The following is a 14,677-nucleotide window of genomic DNA, read 5'->3' as shown; positions in this document are numbered from 1 at the left end:
ACTCCGTACCACCCTAGCTTGCTTGTCCTAGCCTTCATTCAATCATACATTCATACATTCAAGCTACCTTATGTCAACATTAGTGTGTTGACCTGACCAAACGATTAACAACCGTTCATCCAATAAACTAAGTTATTATTTATACTACATATAATCATTCATTATTATTATGTTATTATCTCTATCTTTGAGTCATTCAAACAAATGATGACAAAAGTGTGATGTTCACCCTTTTTTTTCATTCATTCGTTCAAGTCCACAAACATATACTTGATAGAGATACTACACATAAGTATATATAAAGTATGAGTAACAATAATAACAATAATAATAATGATGATAAAGGTATTAGAACAAGAACAAAGGAGAAGAAGGAACAGGCTTTGGCTCAACCATCAACAGAGGATATACAGAGGGAGCTGGAGAAATTGATGTCCTCGAGCAAACAACCGATTGATTCTGTGTTTCAGGAGTTGGCAACTCTGACAAAGGGATTGTCGCAGACTGATATCAAACAGAAGGAGTTGAAGGGACAGCAGGGTGCCATCCCGCCACGCAAAGCACAGATCACCAGGTTCATGGCCGAGCGAGAGTCACTCGTGAACATGCCAGGCTTTAGTACCTTTGTTACCACTACCACCCAGAGCAGTATAACAAAGCCTGTTCCATGCACCCAGGACGTGATGGAGTTGACTCCAATGAGAATGCGCGACATGTTTGTGGAGACCGTTCACAAGGGCAAAGTACTGATCCTGCGCACAATCTGTCCTCCCTACAAGGTCAACGCAATCTCACTCCTGGTGATCGATCAGTACGGAGGCGATGAAGCACATTACCTGATCGTGTACAACTTTGTAGTTCCAGGTGCTGCTGGTGGCGACAAGGGATTCAAACACCTGGACTTAGCCTTCCCAGGCACTGTGTTGGCGCTCAAGGAGCCCTATCTCAAGTATGCCAAGAGCGGCCAGATAGTCATCCGTGTGGACGACCCCATCGAGATCGAGAAGATCGACGACCCGAACCATCCACTCATCTTCAACACCGAGTGGAAGGTGTCCATGCTGTCCAACATCCCCAAGGACCTGGATGGTTGGCGCCTTCGGGGCAATGATCAATACAATGCTGGTAGATTCGATCAGGCATTGGCAAGCTACAATCAAGGACTGGCATTGGACCCACAACACTCTGTATTGTCACACAACAAGATGGCGGCACTCTTGGCACTCAAGCACTACCATGAATGTATCCTGCTGGGCCTGAAGCTTGTGGAGATAACGCCCGAGAATGAGAAGCTCCTGCTACGTCTGGCACGTTGTTACTATGAGCTTGGGCTGTACGACCTGTCAAACGAGCGTTACAGCCAAGTTATCAAGATTGCACCAAAGAATAACGATGCCAAGAGTGGAGTTCAAAAGTGCACGACCAGACTATCAGAGTTGCGCGAGGCTAATTACAACTACAAGAAGATACGCGAGACACTCTCACCAGAGGGTCATGCAGACTGTGCCGAATACATTGGACCTATCAAGATCATTGATACGCCAGACATGGGTCGTGGACTTGTCCTCACCCAAGACGTCCCTGCAGGCACACTGCTCATCGCGTCAAGGGCTGTTGGATACTTCAAAGGTCAACCAACAGATGAATTGTATGTTATTCATTCAATGAATCAACGGCACAATCACTCAACCAATCCAAACGAACTAATCAATCACTCCATCATTTTCCAGGCCATATATGGACATGTCTGCAAAGATAATGCTCAAGAACAGTGATTTGAAGATTGCTTCACTGTCGGTCCTTCAAGCAAAGGCAAATCCATGCATTTCAAAACGACTCTCTTTGTTGTATTATGGCAAAGAGGCGATTAGCGCTGACAACACACCACTGGACGTGTTTATGCCACCTACAACAATCAGTTTCGAAGGTGCACCAGTGATTGGTCAGGAGTTGGCAAAGAGGATCACGCAGTTCAACGCCTTCACTGCCGATGACTACGAGAACATTCAGGCCAACACAATGAGCAAGATCGTTGGTCTCTGGCCACTGCCCTCGCTCCTAAATCATTCATGCATTTACAATGTCTCTCGATTCTTCATTGGCGACTTCATGTTTATCTACTCAAACAGCAACCTGACGGCAGGCCAGCAGCTATTCTCATGCTATATGGACAATGGACAAGAGTACGCCGAGCGATGCGAGACCTTAAAGAATGGATTCTCCATCGACAAGTGCTCATGCCAGTTGTGCGAGTGGGACAGAGCAGAGAACCCAGACAGCGTCAAGCAACGCCAGAAGTTGGCCGCGTCTTTTGATCAATACCGCGACCGCATCAAGAATAGGGACTTAACAGTGATCAACCAGTTGTCTTCATTGTGCAACCTGATACACTCCACCTACAAACCGGATCGTCCATTCTTCCACAGTGCCATGTTCCTCACTGGTACTGCGCTTGGAATGATGTGTGGTGCAGGAAAGTATGAAAAGGGCATGGAGGTCTACATTGAATGTGTCAAGTCCACTGGCTTTGACCCATCGTTGCTAGACATGACCGTGCCCAAGTCACCAGAGGCCAAGAAGAAGCAGAAGCAGATGGCGACAAAAACATTTGAGTTAGAGACACGTGGAAGAATGGCAATGATCAACTACACTCATATAGACCTATTCATTCACATTGCTGAGTATGCCTATAATCTTGGACGATTCACCCTCGCTCGTCAATGTGTGGCCCTGTCAAGATTTGCCGGACTGATCACACATGGACTCGATCCAGTATCCTACAAGAAGTTCTTTAATGGCAAGAATTTCAATCCAGACCTATTCACCTTTACTGACAAGGTATCATTCAAATAAATCAACTCTCTTTGTTTCCAAATTAGGAAATTGATCAGCCAGAATTTTGATTGAGTGTGAGATGATCATCATTATTGATCAATCGTACAGATAATACAATGACCAAAATAAAACGACTACAATGCCATCCAGACTATACATGCAATTCAGTTCAATCAATTGAGTGCGAGTTCAATCGAACCGATCATTTGATCACAATCAAGTACGTGATCAAAGGTAAGATCAATGATATATTGTTGCCAGTTACAACGACATCATCAAGGCTTGATCAACTATGGCAACATACATGCTTTGAAGCATTCATAAAGCATGGTCAACAAGATATCAATGGTTATCACGAGTTCAACTTTGCACCTTCAGGAGATTGGGCTGCATACACATTCACAAACTACCGCGAAGGCATGACAGATGCACCAATGAAGTCAAGTCCAACAATTGAAACAAGTCAGAGTAATACGAATGACTCACTCACAGTCACTGCAAAGATTGTCGATGCTCCAACTGATCAATTGAGTGGTCCAGTCGGTCTCTCGGCAGTGATCGAAGAGACAAACGGAACAATCTCATACTGGGCACTGGCACATCCAAATGGCAAGGCAGACTTTCACCACAATGATTGCTTCGTTCTATGACTGGAACTGAGCAAGAATGAATAAACCATCAGCACAATGGACGCAGGGAGGTGGCCGATATTGCCTTCTTTTTCCCTCTTCGAGTCCTTAAAAAAAAGTTAAAAGGATCTGCCTTTTGCCGGGATCGAACCAGCGACCTTAAGATCTTCAGTCTTACGCTACTACCAACTGAGCTAAAAAGGCGATGAGTCCTGAATACCCAAAATCTGCTCTTTTATTCTAAAAAAAATGTTTTTTTAATTTCAAAAAATAATCTCCCATGTAATTATTGGTGTCATCACCAGAAGGCCTCGGGTAGTTGATAAGAAATTTAAGTGATTATGTTATTTATTTACCCTTGTTAATGAAATGGATATTTGTATTGATCATCTTACTGGTAACTAATGGACATGGACCCTTGTTGATGTTGGCAAGATCGGTTAATGTGAAAGGAATGCAGAATCCATATCTAATGAAGACTGGATATTGTCCAGATTGGAATACCCTTGAGAATGGATTCAAAGGATTGTTGGCCTGACTCACTAACTTGTTGGTCCACTCCTCCATTGATATCTCTTTCAAAATTTGTTGACCTTGATTATTGACATTGATCGAGCTACACAGCTCTTGAACACTGATTGAATGTTGGTTGGCCAGATGATAAATCGGGGTGGAGGTGCGATCCTTGGCTACATCACTCCATAACTGATTGGCCAGTGTAAGATGGGCGATTGATGATGAGACCCAGTCCACTGGTGTCAAGTTCAGTTTGTTGTTGGTGGCCAGCGAGGGGTAGGCGCCCATGTAGATGAAACCTCTGATGATCAGTCTGATCAGGTCATGCTCATTGTCTACACCGCTGACAGAATGAGCATAGATTGAAGATGGACGGAACATCATTGTTGGGATACCTCGTGCATGTGCCTCCTGGATCAATTGTTCACCAACAAGTTTGGACTGTTGGTATCCATACATGGTGTCAATGTCATTGATGTTTGGCTGGTCAAGATCGGTGATGTACCTGTTGAGTCTGGCAAAGCATCCTATTGTTGAAACATGTGCCACACGTATGATCTGGGGTCCAAGGCATGCCAGACGTAGGACCTCGGTTGTACCATGTACATTGGACTGTCGCAGGTTCTCATAAGGACTGATAAGATTGACAATGGCACCATTGTGTAGGATGATGTCGATGTTGTTGGCCAGATACTTCATCTGTCCAAGGTTGAGACCAAAGTTATCCAACTCGAGGTCACCCAGTACCGGGTTGATCTTCTCGATCTGTTGATCTCTGAGATGGATATGCTTCGATTGTAGTAGACGTACAATGTGAAGCTTTGCGGACTCTAGAGTCTTGTGACCACGGACGAGACAATAGATGTTGCCACACATTGAACCAGTGCTGACTAGGAGATCATAGAGTAGGAATGATCCAAGGAATCCAGTACATCCAGTGAGTAGAATATTGTTTCCAGATTGCTTCATTGGTTTGATAGTCTTGCCCTTTGTTGTTATCGAGGCATCCAATGTCATCTCCCTCTTCCAATCAATCTTGGCAGGCTTGACATCATTGGTCTGATTGGGTCTCAATCGATTGAATATCTGTTTGAGACTTATATTCTTGTTGAGGATGAATTGTGGAGTGATCTCAGGGTTGGACTCTAGATTATTTGATTGATTGATTGGGTATGTCAATAAGCGATCGTGAGTGATGAGACTATCCCAGTGAAATTACATACCCTTCAACAAGTTGGATAACTTGACGGCACCGATGGAATCACCACCAATCTGAGTGAAGGAGATACCTTCGAGGTCATCATCACCAAGTTGGTCAAGGTCCAGACCAAGTACCATCTTGAGGTAGGTCTCAAGCACTTGTTCACATGACTTGCTACCAGAGTTGTTACGCAATCCATCTTGAATTGAATCAATAACTTCATACATCTCCAATATATCATTCTTGTAATGATTGAATATCTCATTGCGGACGTACTTTCCAGTACCATTGATCATTCCATTCTCCACTGTCCATGCCTTCTCAGATATACTGATAATCTTTGGTGTCTCATAGTTGGATAACTATGTTTGAATGATTGATTGTTTGAGTGAGTGAGTGAGTACAAGATGTGAATGGGATCATTCCTTTTGGACATACCTTGTTCTCCTTTGATATCCTATCAATCTCACGCATTATTAGACGTTTGATCATGCTGCTTGACATGTTGGAGCCGTACTTTTCCAACACAACTCTCTTTGGTACAACCACTGCCACAAGGAATGACACATTGGTATCACCATAAATGAAGATGTTCTCAATCATTGGTGATGCGTAGAACATGTTCTCCAATGGTTCAGGGCTGATGAATGGGTGAATGGCACGAGTCAGTATGTGATTGATTGATTGTTTGATTGAATGAGTTGGACAAACTTACACAACAAACTCTCCATTGCTCAACTTGAATGCATTCTTCATTCGATCGATGATCTTGATCTTCCTTGGTGCCAACTCTTCGATAATGTCACCAGTGACATACCATCCATCGACAAAGGCCTTCTTACCAGCCTCATCATTGCGGTAGTATCCACTGCTGATTGATGGCGAGCGCACCATCAATTGACCACGAGGATTTGGTTGATCATCCACCGAGTATCCAAGCTCCTTGCATGTCTCAATCCTATACTCCACATTTGGCAACACATTACCATTGACACTGACTATAAGTGATTCGGTGCTGCCGTATGTCACCAAGATGGGTACGCCAGTCCAGCACTGCTTCATGAATGCCATGGTGTCGTCGCGAAGTGGTGCTGATCCAGTGACGATCTGAGAGACACGGTCGCCCAGGACCGTCTTGAACTTGTGGACCATGGCGGTCTGGCATTGCTCAAGCTCCAACTGTGGATGCTCCAGACGGTAGTCCTCCAACTCTCGCTGGTACTGTGAGAAGATGATGTTGAACACTCTTGGTACGCCCCAGAAGCTGTGTGGACGTAGTTCGCGAAGGTCATCAAACAATGTCTCCATGTTGCCTGAGAACAATCCAATCCTGCCACCACTGTACAGATTCTTGTGATCGAACCTCCTCTGAGCATGTGCCATCGTCGAGTAACTCAACACAACATAAGGATAATCATTCTTTGACTCTGCCACAAAGTTGTTATTCTCTCGATCCCTTGATATCACTCCCTTTGGTAATCCAGTGCTTCCACTTGAGTATGCTATATTGTTGGATTGGAAGTTAGTGGAGGTGTATAGGGGTGGGGTGGAATGATTCCTGAATCACTGGATCACTTACTCAGTGCCATGATATCATCAGACTTTAGTGGATTGTGAGGTAATGGTCTTGATCTACGACCACAATCCAACATCTTGGAGAATAGTCTGAACTGGATGTTTGATGGCAAACGAAGACGTAGTTTCCTATCATAATCATTCTCGATGTGGACTATAACTTTGAGTTTGGTATATCTACCACTCTCAAGTATCTGTACAAGTGTTGGCATGGCTGTCTTTGAAATGACCATGCATGAAGTCTCTGAGTTATTCAACAACTCTGACATGGAGTTAACATCTATGATTGTTTGGGATATTAGTATTCCACCTCATGATTGATTGATCGATCAAACAACATACTCAATTGATGATGATAGGGTATAACTCTCATTCCAAACCAGAGACAAGCAAAGTCTGCATAATACCATTCCAGGCAATTGTTGGAACATATTCCAACGAATGATCGCTGATTGATTGATTGAATGATTGAATGAGTGAGTGAGTGAGTGATTGAGTGGATATCAATCATAGAGTGAAGTACATACAGTGGGCAGGAGACGCGCCAGTGCATTGCCAAGCCATTCGGACTTTTGACGAAGGTCAAAGTATGTCTGCCATTGGTATTCACCTAGACCAAAGGGATGGGCTGTTGACTTGGTAACTTGTTTCCTTGTTCCAAGACATGGCCTATCCCTATACACCTCAAACACAGTCCTAAAAGTATCATAGGTAGTTGCGCCCTTGTTGGTGGCCAACAATGTGCTCTGAGACTCTGTGAACAACAAGATAATGTTAATAAGATGGTGATGATTATTGTGGAGGTGACTTACTGGTCTCAAGAGTGAATTGATGGGGTACTTGGGCACTGTCCGTATGTTTGTAGATGAATGGACAGTTCTGGATGAGGCATGAGCGGTCAAGTGGTGGGTTGGAGTGGAACTCAACATCCTTGCGCCAACAGGGTGGACACAGTTGTAAGCCTTTACACTCGGTACAGACGTACCTGGCCTCACCCTCATTGAAGGGGTGGACACAACCTACACATTTGACTTCAATGTTTGTTGTTGTGGACATTGTTTGATTGATTGATTGATTGAAGAATGGATTATTATTAATAAGATTAATAATAATTAATATAGTATTTGAATGAAGGTGAAGTTGATGATTGAATGGATGTTGACTATTTAGTAGTAATCCAGTGCACCTGGATTGATTGATTGATTGATTGATAAATGGCTCGCATATGCCTCTTGGTCAATTATCCATTATTGGATGGCCGGTTGGCCAAACAAATATGTAGACAGACGTAAAGGGGTTCCCAATAGAGGTGGAAGAGTGAATGTATGATTGATGGTTGGGGACATCGATGAACAAATCTTTGGAAGTGTGTTGTGTGTTTGTGTGAGGGTGTAAGAGCCGAAAGTGATTGGTTGATGGGTGATTAAATGTGTGTGTTTGATTGATTGGTGTGTCAGCTGACAACTACATCGCCTACATGTCGGAATGGGCGTTAATCAATCAATCAATCAATCAATACTTTAAAATGATCATCGCCTGGTCTTCCTTCCACAAACCACTCACTCTCTTTCCACATTCATGTTGTGATCACAATAAGTGTTGTTGTTGTTGTTGTTGTTGTAAGGTATAGAGCGATAGTGAGAGTGAGTGATGAGTTAGTGAGTGATACTATAATCTAATAATAATCAATCCAACTGCCATAGCAGCCCAACAACATTACTTATAAATCTAATATCTATATGATCGAATGACCGTACCTTGTATCATATACTCCCATCCTGCTTCTTCTGGATATAATTTTAGAGGTGGTTGTGTTTGAGTTTGAGTTAGTCGTATGTGTGATATAGATTGATTGATTGAGTGGTATGATATAATGATCATCGTGCCGCCAATGATCATTCCTATTATGATGTCTGTCTGTCCGTATGTGTGTTTGTATGTGTAAGTATTGGATCACTCTCTTTAAGGTCTGAATGATCGATTGATTGAATAGTGTTGCTTCTGTGGTTGTTGGTTGTTACTAAAGTGTACAAATAAGCCAGTCCACGTCACTTTATTTGACATTGGATGCGAACAATGTTGATGGTATCTGTCTCTCTTCTATTTGGAATGCTGATTAATGAAATTGTTAAAAGGTTAGTATGATTTGTCTGAAGACTTCGGCTAGATAATTTGCTCAGGCGAATGATCATCATCGCCCAGCCCAATCCACAATAATAATCTAATTAATTAAATAGTCAATCTTACACTTTGATGATTTTGGCTTGTTGTTTCCGTCCTGTTCGTCCTCGTCCTCATCATGGTCATCCTCATCATCATCATCATCTATATCGATCTCGTCGGTGTTCTTGACGGGTGGTGCTTGTTGTTGGACCTGTTGTGGTCGAGCCGGTGCCTGTTGTTGATGTTGCTGGTTTGATGCCGGTGGTGCCTGCAACTGTTGCTGTTGCATTGCCTTCCTCTCCAACTCTGCCATTTGATTCTGTTGTTTGATCTTGGCGGCCATCTCATCTTTCTGAGCCTGGTTCATCATCTCGATGTTTGTGATGTTCAGCTGATTGTACTGAGCGATCACTGATCGCTTGATTCTGAGCATCTCGCGGAACGTCTCCTCATTTCCATGATGCTTCTCAAAGTCGTTCCAGGCGCGCCAGTATTGTGGCGCGGTAGTCGGGTCGGTGAACTGTCCGCCGTGCACGTAGATTGAGCGCGCACGGTCGATCTCGCCATGCTTCCTCTCCATCTCGGCAAAGCGCATGCACATGTCGCGAGCCTTGTCCTCTTTGAGTGTCTCGATGGCGCGCGTATAGATCTCGCGCGTCTTGGTGATGCCAAAGAACTCGGTCGTGCGATTGATGTACAGTAGATACATGTTGTAGCGGTCTTCTTCTGCGACGTTCTTTGTGGCGCGGTCGTACACGTCCATCGAGTGACGCGCCAATCCAAACTGCTCCTCCATGTTGGCGTACATCAGGTAGAATACCTTGGAGTCCTTGGGCGGAACCTTGCTCAGCACCTGCTTGAACAGGTCACGCGCGCGCTCCAACTTGGCGCCTCCGTAGCGGTTGATGAACTTGGTGATGTAGGTCACCCACAGGTCTTGCACGTGCGGGAAGGGGAACAGCGCAATGCCCTGCTCATAGGCCTTGAAGGCATCCTCAAAGTGCTTGTGCTCCTCGAGGAGGTCGGCATAGTTGAGCACGACTTGGGGCGTGACGATCTTGAGCTGCAGCATCTTGTCGTAGATGGACTTGGTGTTGAGGAATGTGCCGAACGACTCCTCCAGGTCGGCGTAGAGAGTCCACAGCTTGAGCGACTTCCACAGACGCTTCTGAACGGGCTCGGTGTCGGGGATGTGTGTTGGGCGGCGCGGGGAGATTGTGGCGCGCTTGAGGATGTCGAGTGCTCGTGCATACTGCTTGTGTCGCAGCTCCATCTCGGCAAACTCGCAGTACAGAGAGGCGAGGTCGTCGATCGTCTTATATGCCACCTTGCATCCCTTCTCAAAGATCTTGCGCGCCTGATCCAGATGATTGTGCGACTCGTAATACTGGGCAAAGGCGGCCCACAATGTATAGGGCTTGCCCTTGGCCTGCTGTGGGTCCACCGTCTCGACCGCACTAGCAAATGTCTGTACGATCATCTTGGGCTTGCCAGAGTAGAGACGCACACGCTTGTGCCACTCCTGCACGTTATGCGGGTTCTGACGCAGTAGAACCGAGCTCAGCAACAGTGGCTGGCGCTCGATTAGACTCTCGTAGCGCGCCAGCGCCATCTCAAAGTCCAGCACGGCGTCGCTCGCGTCCTCGCCACTGGCGGTGGCCTCGTCGACGATGGCCTGCGAGGCGATCAGCAGACTGTCCTCGAACGATGTGTAGCCTTCCCACACGGTGCTAAAGTCGCGTGCCGTTGACACTGTGTTGAGCGCCTCCTCGTAGATGTCACGTGCCTTGTCAAACTGCGCAAGTTGAACGTAGTAGTCGGCCAGTGATGACCACAGCTTGCCTGCTTGATCCTTGAACTGAGTGATACCGGCGCGTATAATCGCATCGGCATCCATCGTATCGCTTGTCTCATGTGGATGCTGCGCCAATATGTAACACAACTCGAGCCACAACTGATGTCTAGTCTTGCCCTTGTACGAAACGAATCGTTCACGATTCAACATAATGAGTATCTGTTCAGCAGCCTCCTTCCATGCATTGATCTTTAACAAGTAATCGATGTAGTCTTCAAGCTTTGAGTGATCGAGCTGTATGATCGGTGGCGGGCGAGCGGGAGTTAGGACATAATGTGGCCACATACGCGACGGACACGACGCATTACATACCTTTAGATAACGTTTGTACACGCGGATCGATGTCTCTTTGATACCAGTGGACATTACAAACTCGATGTAGAGGTCCCAAATGCGATCATGTTGAGTGATCGGCAGTGCACGCAGAGCACGATCAAATGTCCTCCTTGTCTGTGTAATCCTTGACTGTGCCATCAAGAACTGGCAGTATTCGATCCATATCCTAGGCATCTACATCATCATCACGTGATTGATTAGTACGACATACAACTTGATTGATCAAGCAAAGAGAGATGATTGAATGAGTGAACATACCTTATCTAGGAATACAAGTGATCGCTCGAATGCTTTGTTTACTTGTTCGTAGACGGGATCGATGATGCATCTTCCTCGAGCGTTGACAACTAGTTCGTGGAGATACCTGTGCCAAAGCTTGTAAGATCGAGGCACTTGCTTCAATGCTCTCTCATAGATATCGTTTCTAACTCTCTGTAGAGACTCTTTCTTGAAGTCTAAATATCGCAACCAACATGATACGACCAATGGGTTACGCTTGCAATCCTCCTCATATGCTTCATCCTCTGGGTCTGCTGTTGGAAGAGGTTGGTTCGTGTCATCACCATCATCAATAAACATCATCACTTCATTATTATTATTATTATCTCGCAATGCAGTATCAACCAACTCTGAAGGCATTATTATTATTATTGTTCGTTATATTTGTATGTATTGTAATAATGAATGATTGATTGATTGATAGACAAGAATGAAGTTGACAAAAGTGGTCTTTCGCTTTTTGAATATTTGCCAGTTCAGTCAAAGATAAGAATGATCTCATCAAATAGTAATTTAGATGTTACACATTTAAGTGCGAACTTTAACGTTAGCATTAACAGGGTCTAGTCCAGTTCTTTATTGTGAACAAGAAAGGAATATCTGATATGATAGTTAAATGAGATATTATGGACAATGTCCTTTGTTGGGGGACAAGGTCGCTAACAAGGATTGTAAAGGATTACTTCCTCCTTTTAAATCACCAATCAATGTACTATTATGTGTTTTAATTGAGTTTGATCCTCCATTTCAATTAATAGGCTGAAGAAGGTTCTTTCCAGAGATGTTGTTTCCAGAGATGGAAAGTGATGCTAAATAATAATAAATGGATTTGATTTATTTAGGATACTTACAGTACAACATTGATTAATTGATTTTAGATTAAAGTATTTGATATGATGATATCAATAACGATAAATATTTGATCATTTTATAGTCACTGGATGATAAAGGACTAGTTATTCCTTATGTCCGAGATGACGATCATTATATAAATAAATATGTTATTATTTGTTTGAATTTATGTAGTCCAACTTATCACCCTAAACGACAACTTCTCGCGCCACATTACTCCACACGTCTTCTGACGAATATGATATTCTCCTTTCTCTTGTAGTTACAAATACTTATAAGACTACAATCTATAATCAAGTAATATTATTCACAATTATTTCAATCCTTCCTATAATATTAGTATATCAATATTGAATTTTAATTACTGTCCACTTTGTGTATGTATTTTCTATCTTATTATTAATAGAAGTTGAAGTTTTCATTTTTCTCTATCATGTTCCTGTGATCAATCAGGTCAATATCAATAGTTTCTTGATTCGGCTGAGTGAGAGGACACCTCTAGGACCTCCTGGAATAAGTATTGGTACCCCCAAAGGAAGTTGTAGCACTTATGGAGAAGGCGCCACAGGAGGAGGTGCACACCCGGGATCACTGGATGTTCAAAGTAGGGGTTATCTTCGATTGGATGTTTGAAACCTAGGATGGAATTTTGAGGCACTCCAAGATCTGTGAAGAAGTTCATAGTTGGTCTTTCTATTGAAAATAGGTCTCGTCCTGATCAGGATGTCATTGTAATGGAGAGTATCTTTGAAAGTATTATATTTCTAAGTGTAGTTATATAGAATAGTATAATCAGTAGGTGATGAAATAAATAAATTGATGACAAATAAGTATTATGGTTTTGAATTTTTCTAATGAATTGGTCGATTCGACCGAATAACACTTTCAACTTGACTGCTTTGTCAATCAATCTATCAAACAAACAATCAATACTCTATTATATATATATATATATATCCTATACAATCAATCATGAGTATGCAGAAGTTCTATGTTGCAATGGGAGAGAAGCACCCAAAGCAATGGTTGGATCTGTACAAGTATTATTGTGCACAGAAGGTCTATCTATATAACACTGAGAAGGTTACATTCATCACATCAAAGAATGGCAAGGATGTCACTGGTGCAAGGTATATATCATCAATCATCCATCGTCATCATTGATCAAGCAAGCGACAGCATACACTCAGAGACTGACACGCATTCAATCAATCAATGCAATGCGACTTTACAGACAGTTTAAGTATCAATTCTTGGAGCCATTCAGATATTGGAATAGCGATGTAGCATTTGAAGAGAAGAAGATGATTAGTGGTACTTCAGGCGTTGAGATACAGAAGGGTAGGTGATCGAGAGATTGAAAGATAGACGGATAGAGAGAGGCAGGACACTAACAACATTGTACGATTAGCTGATGGTACAACACATTTCGTAGAGGGTCGTGGCAAGACAGCTGAACAGATACTGGAAGAGGTGTTGCAGAGAGCTGAAGGCAGAAGGATCAGTGTCAACATCCCATTCTAAATAATAACAACAATAATAATAAAGCGAACTAATGAACGTACGAACGATTCGAACGAACAAACTAAACAGCGAGTGAATACAGATAATAGGTTAACAACAATGCCGACTGCTCACAATCAGAGTGATTGAGCTCCTACAGCGAATGACACCAATGGACGAGCTTCGAAGACCCAACCCCAATACCATAGTATTGGTTGAAGTTCGGGTACAGATTGATTGACAGACTGATTGATTGATTGACAGCTACCACCATCATCATTGTATGTGGGTATTACATGAAGCTTGCTGCATACATTCAATCATTCAATCAATCAATCATTCATTCATACATATAAGTACATACTATTATAGGAACAATAACAACATGTCACATCACGACAAGAAGACAAAGAGAGAGTTGGAGGATGATGATGATGAGGTGGAGAAGGAGGTGGATGAGATAGTAGTTACAATTCATTGGAATGAGCTAGGAGTTAATGTCCGAGTTGCCAATGATCAGCCAGAGAGGAGTACACCACAACAACTAAAGGCCACTCTCGTTGAACATTTCAAGGCAAACAATGGTACTGATAGATCAAACACTGGCCTTGCCTTCACATTCAGGTCCAACTCTGACAGGACAAGGTGTCTAGTCAATATGAAGGAGTTGTTCCCTTGGACCCTTTATGCCAGCCAGGATGAAGGCGTTCTGGTGACTGTGGATGGACAAGTCAACTTGGTTCATCATGAGCCAGTGGCCACCATCCTATCGATTAGCAAGATGGAAACGGAGAGGCCAGATATAGACGACATCACTGCTGGATTCTTTAGGTTCTTTTGAACCAAATCCAATCAATCTTTGTTGTTGATGTTGGTTTGTGGAGACTGACTCCAACCCCACGCATTCATTCGGTCGTCAACCCCGAACTAGCT

General features: G+C 43.4%; 5 protein-coding genes across 5 annotated transcripts; 3 read left to right on the top strand and 2 right to left on the bottom strand.

Moving 5' to 3' along the window:
• Positions 1-305: 305 nt before the first annotated feature.
• SAMD00019534_018730 (hypothetical protein) lies at positions 306-2,853 on the top strand (the record flags this gene model as incomplete). The annotated part of the gene is made up of 2 exons (XM_012902464.1): positions 306-1,648; positions 1,731-2,853. 2 exons carry the CDS (start codon positions 306-308, stop codon positions 2,851-2,853), a joined length of 2,466 nt encoding a protein of 821 aa, XP_012757918.1.
• A 959-nt stretch (positions 2,854-3,812) lies between these two features.
• On the bottom strand, positions 3,813-7,812 carry SAMD00019534_018720 (hypothetical protein; the record flags this gene model as incomplete). The annotated part of the gene is made up of 8 exons (XM_012902463.1): positions 3,813-5,125; positions 5,204-5,543; positions 5,620-5,821; positions 5,897-6,683; positions 6,761-7,036; positions 7,099-7,204; positions 7,284-7,510; positions 7,569-7,812. The coding sequence occupies 8 exons, from the start codon at positions 7,810-7,812 to the stop codon at positions 3,813-3,815; spliced, it is 3,495 nt and encodes a 1,164-aa protein (XP_012757917.1).
• A 997-nt stretch (positions 7,813-8,809) lies between these two features.
• SAMD00019534_018710 (hypothetical protein) lies at positions 8,810-11,689 on the bottom strand (the record flags this gene model as incomplete). Its single annotated transcript, XM_012902462.1, has 4 exons — positions 8,810-8,868; positions 9,004-11,008; positions 11,087-11,284; positions 11,369-11,689. 4 exons carry the CDS (start codon positions 11,687-11,689, stop codon positions 8,810-8,812), a joined length of 2,583 nt encoding a protein of 860 aa, XP_012757916.1.
• A 1,524-nt stretch (positions 11,690-13,213) lies between these two features.
• SAMD00019534_018700 (hypothetical protein) lies at positions 13,214-13,765 on the top strand (the record flags this gene model as incomplete). The annotated part of the gene is made up of 3 exons (XM_012902461.1): positions 13,214-13,371; positions 13,476-13,582; positions 13,653-13,765. The coding sequence occupies 3 exons, from the start codon at positions 13,214-13,216 to the stop codon at positions 13,763-13,765; spliced, it is 378 nt and encodes a 125-aa protein (XP_012757915.1).
• Positions 13,766-14,129: 364 nt separating this feature from the next.
• On the top strand, positions 14,130-14,585 carry SAMD00019534_018690 (hypothetical protein; the record flags this gene model as incomplete). The annotated part of the gene is made up of 1 exon (XM_012902460.1): positions 14,130-14,585. The coding sequence occupies one exon, from the start codon at positions 14,130-14,132 to the stop codon at positions 14,583-14,585; it is 456 nt and encodes a 151-aa protein (XP_012757914.1).
• Between the last annotated feature and the right edge of the window lie 92 nt (positions 14,586-14,677).

Source organism: Acytostelium subglobosum (genome assembly GCF_000787575.1).
Source record: "Acytostelium subglobosum LB1 DNA, scaffold: scaffold3, whole genome shotgun sequence".
Lineage (NCBI taxonomy): Eukaryota > Evosea > Eumycetozoa > Acytosteliales > Acytosteliaceae > Acytostelium > Acytostelium subglobosum.
Note: the sequence above shows the minus strand (reverse complement) of the source record. Positions and strands in the feature narration are given on the sequence as shown.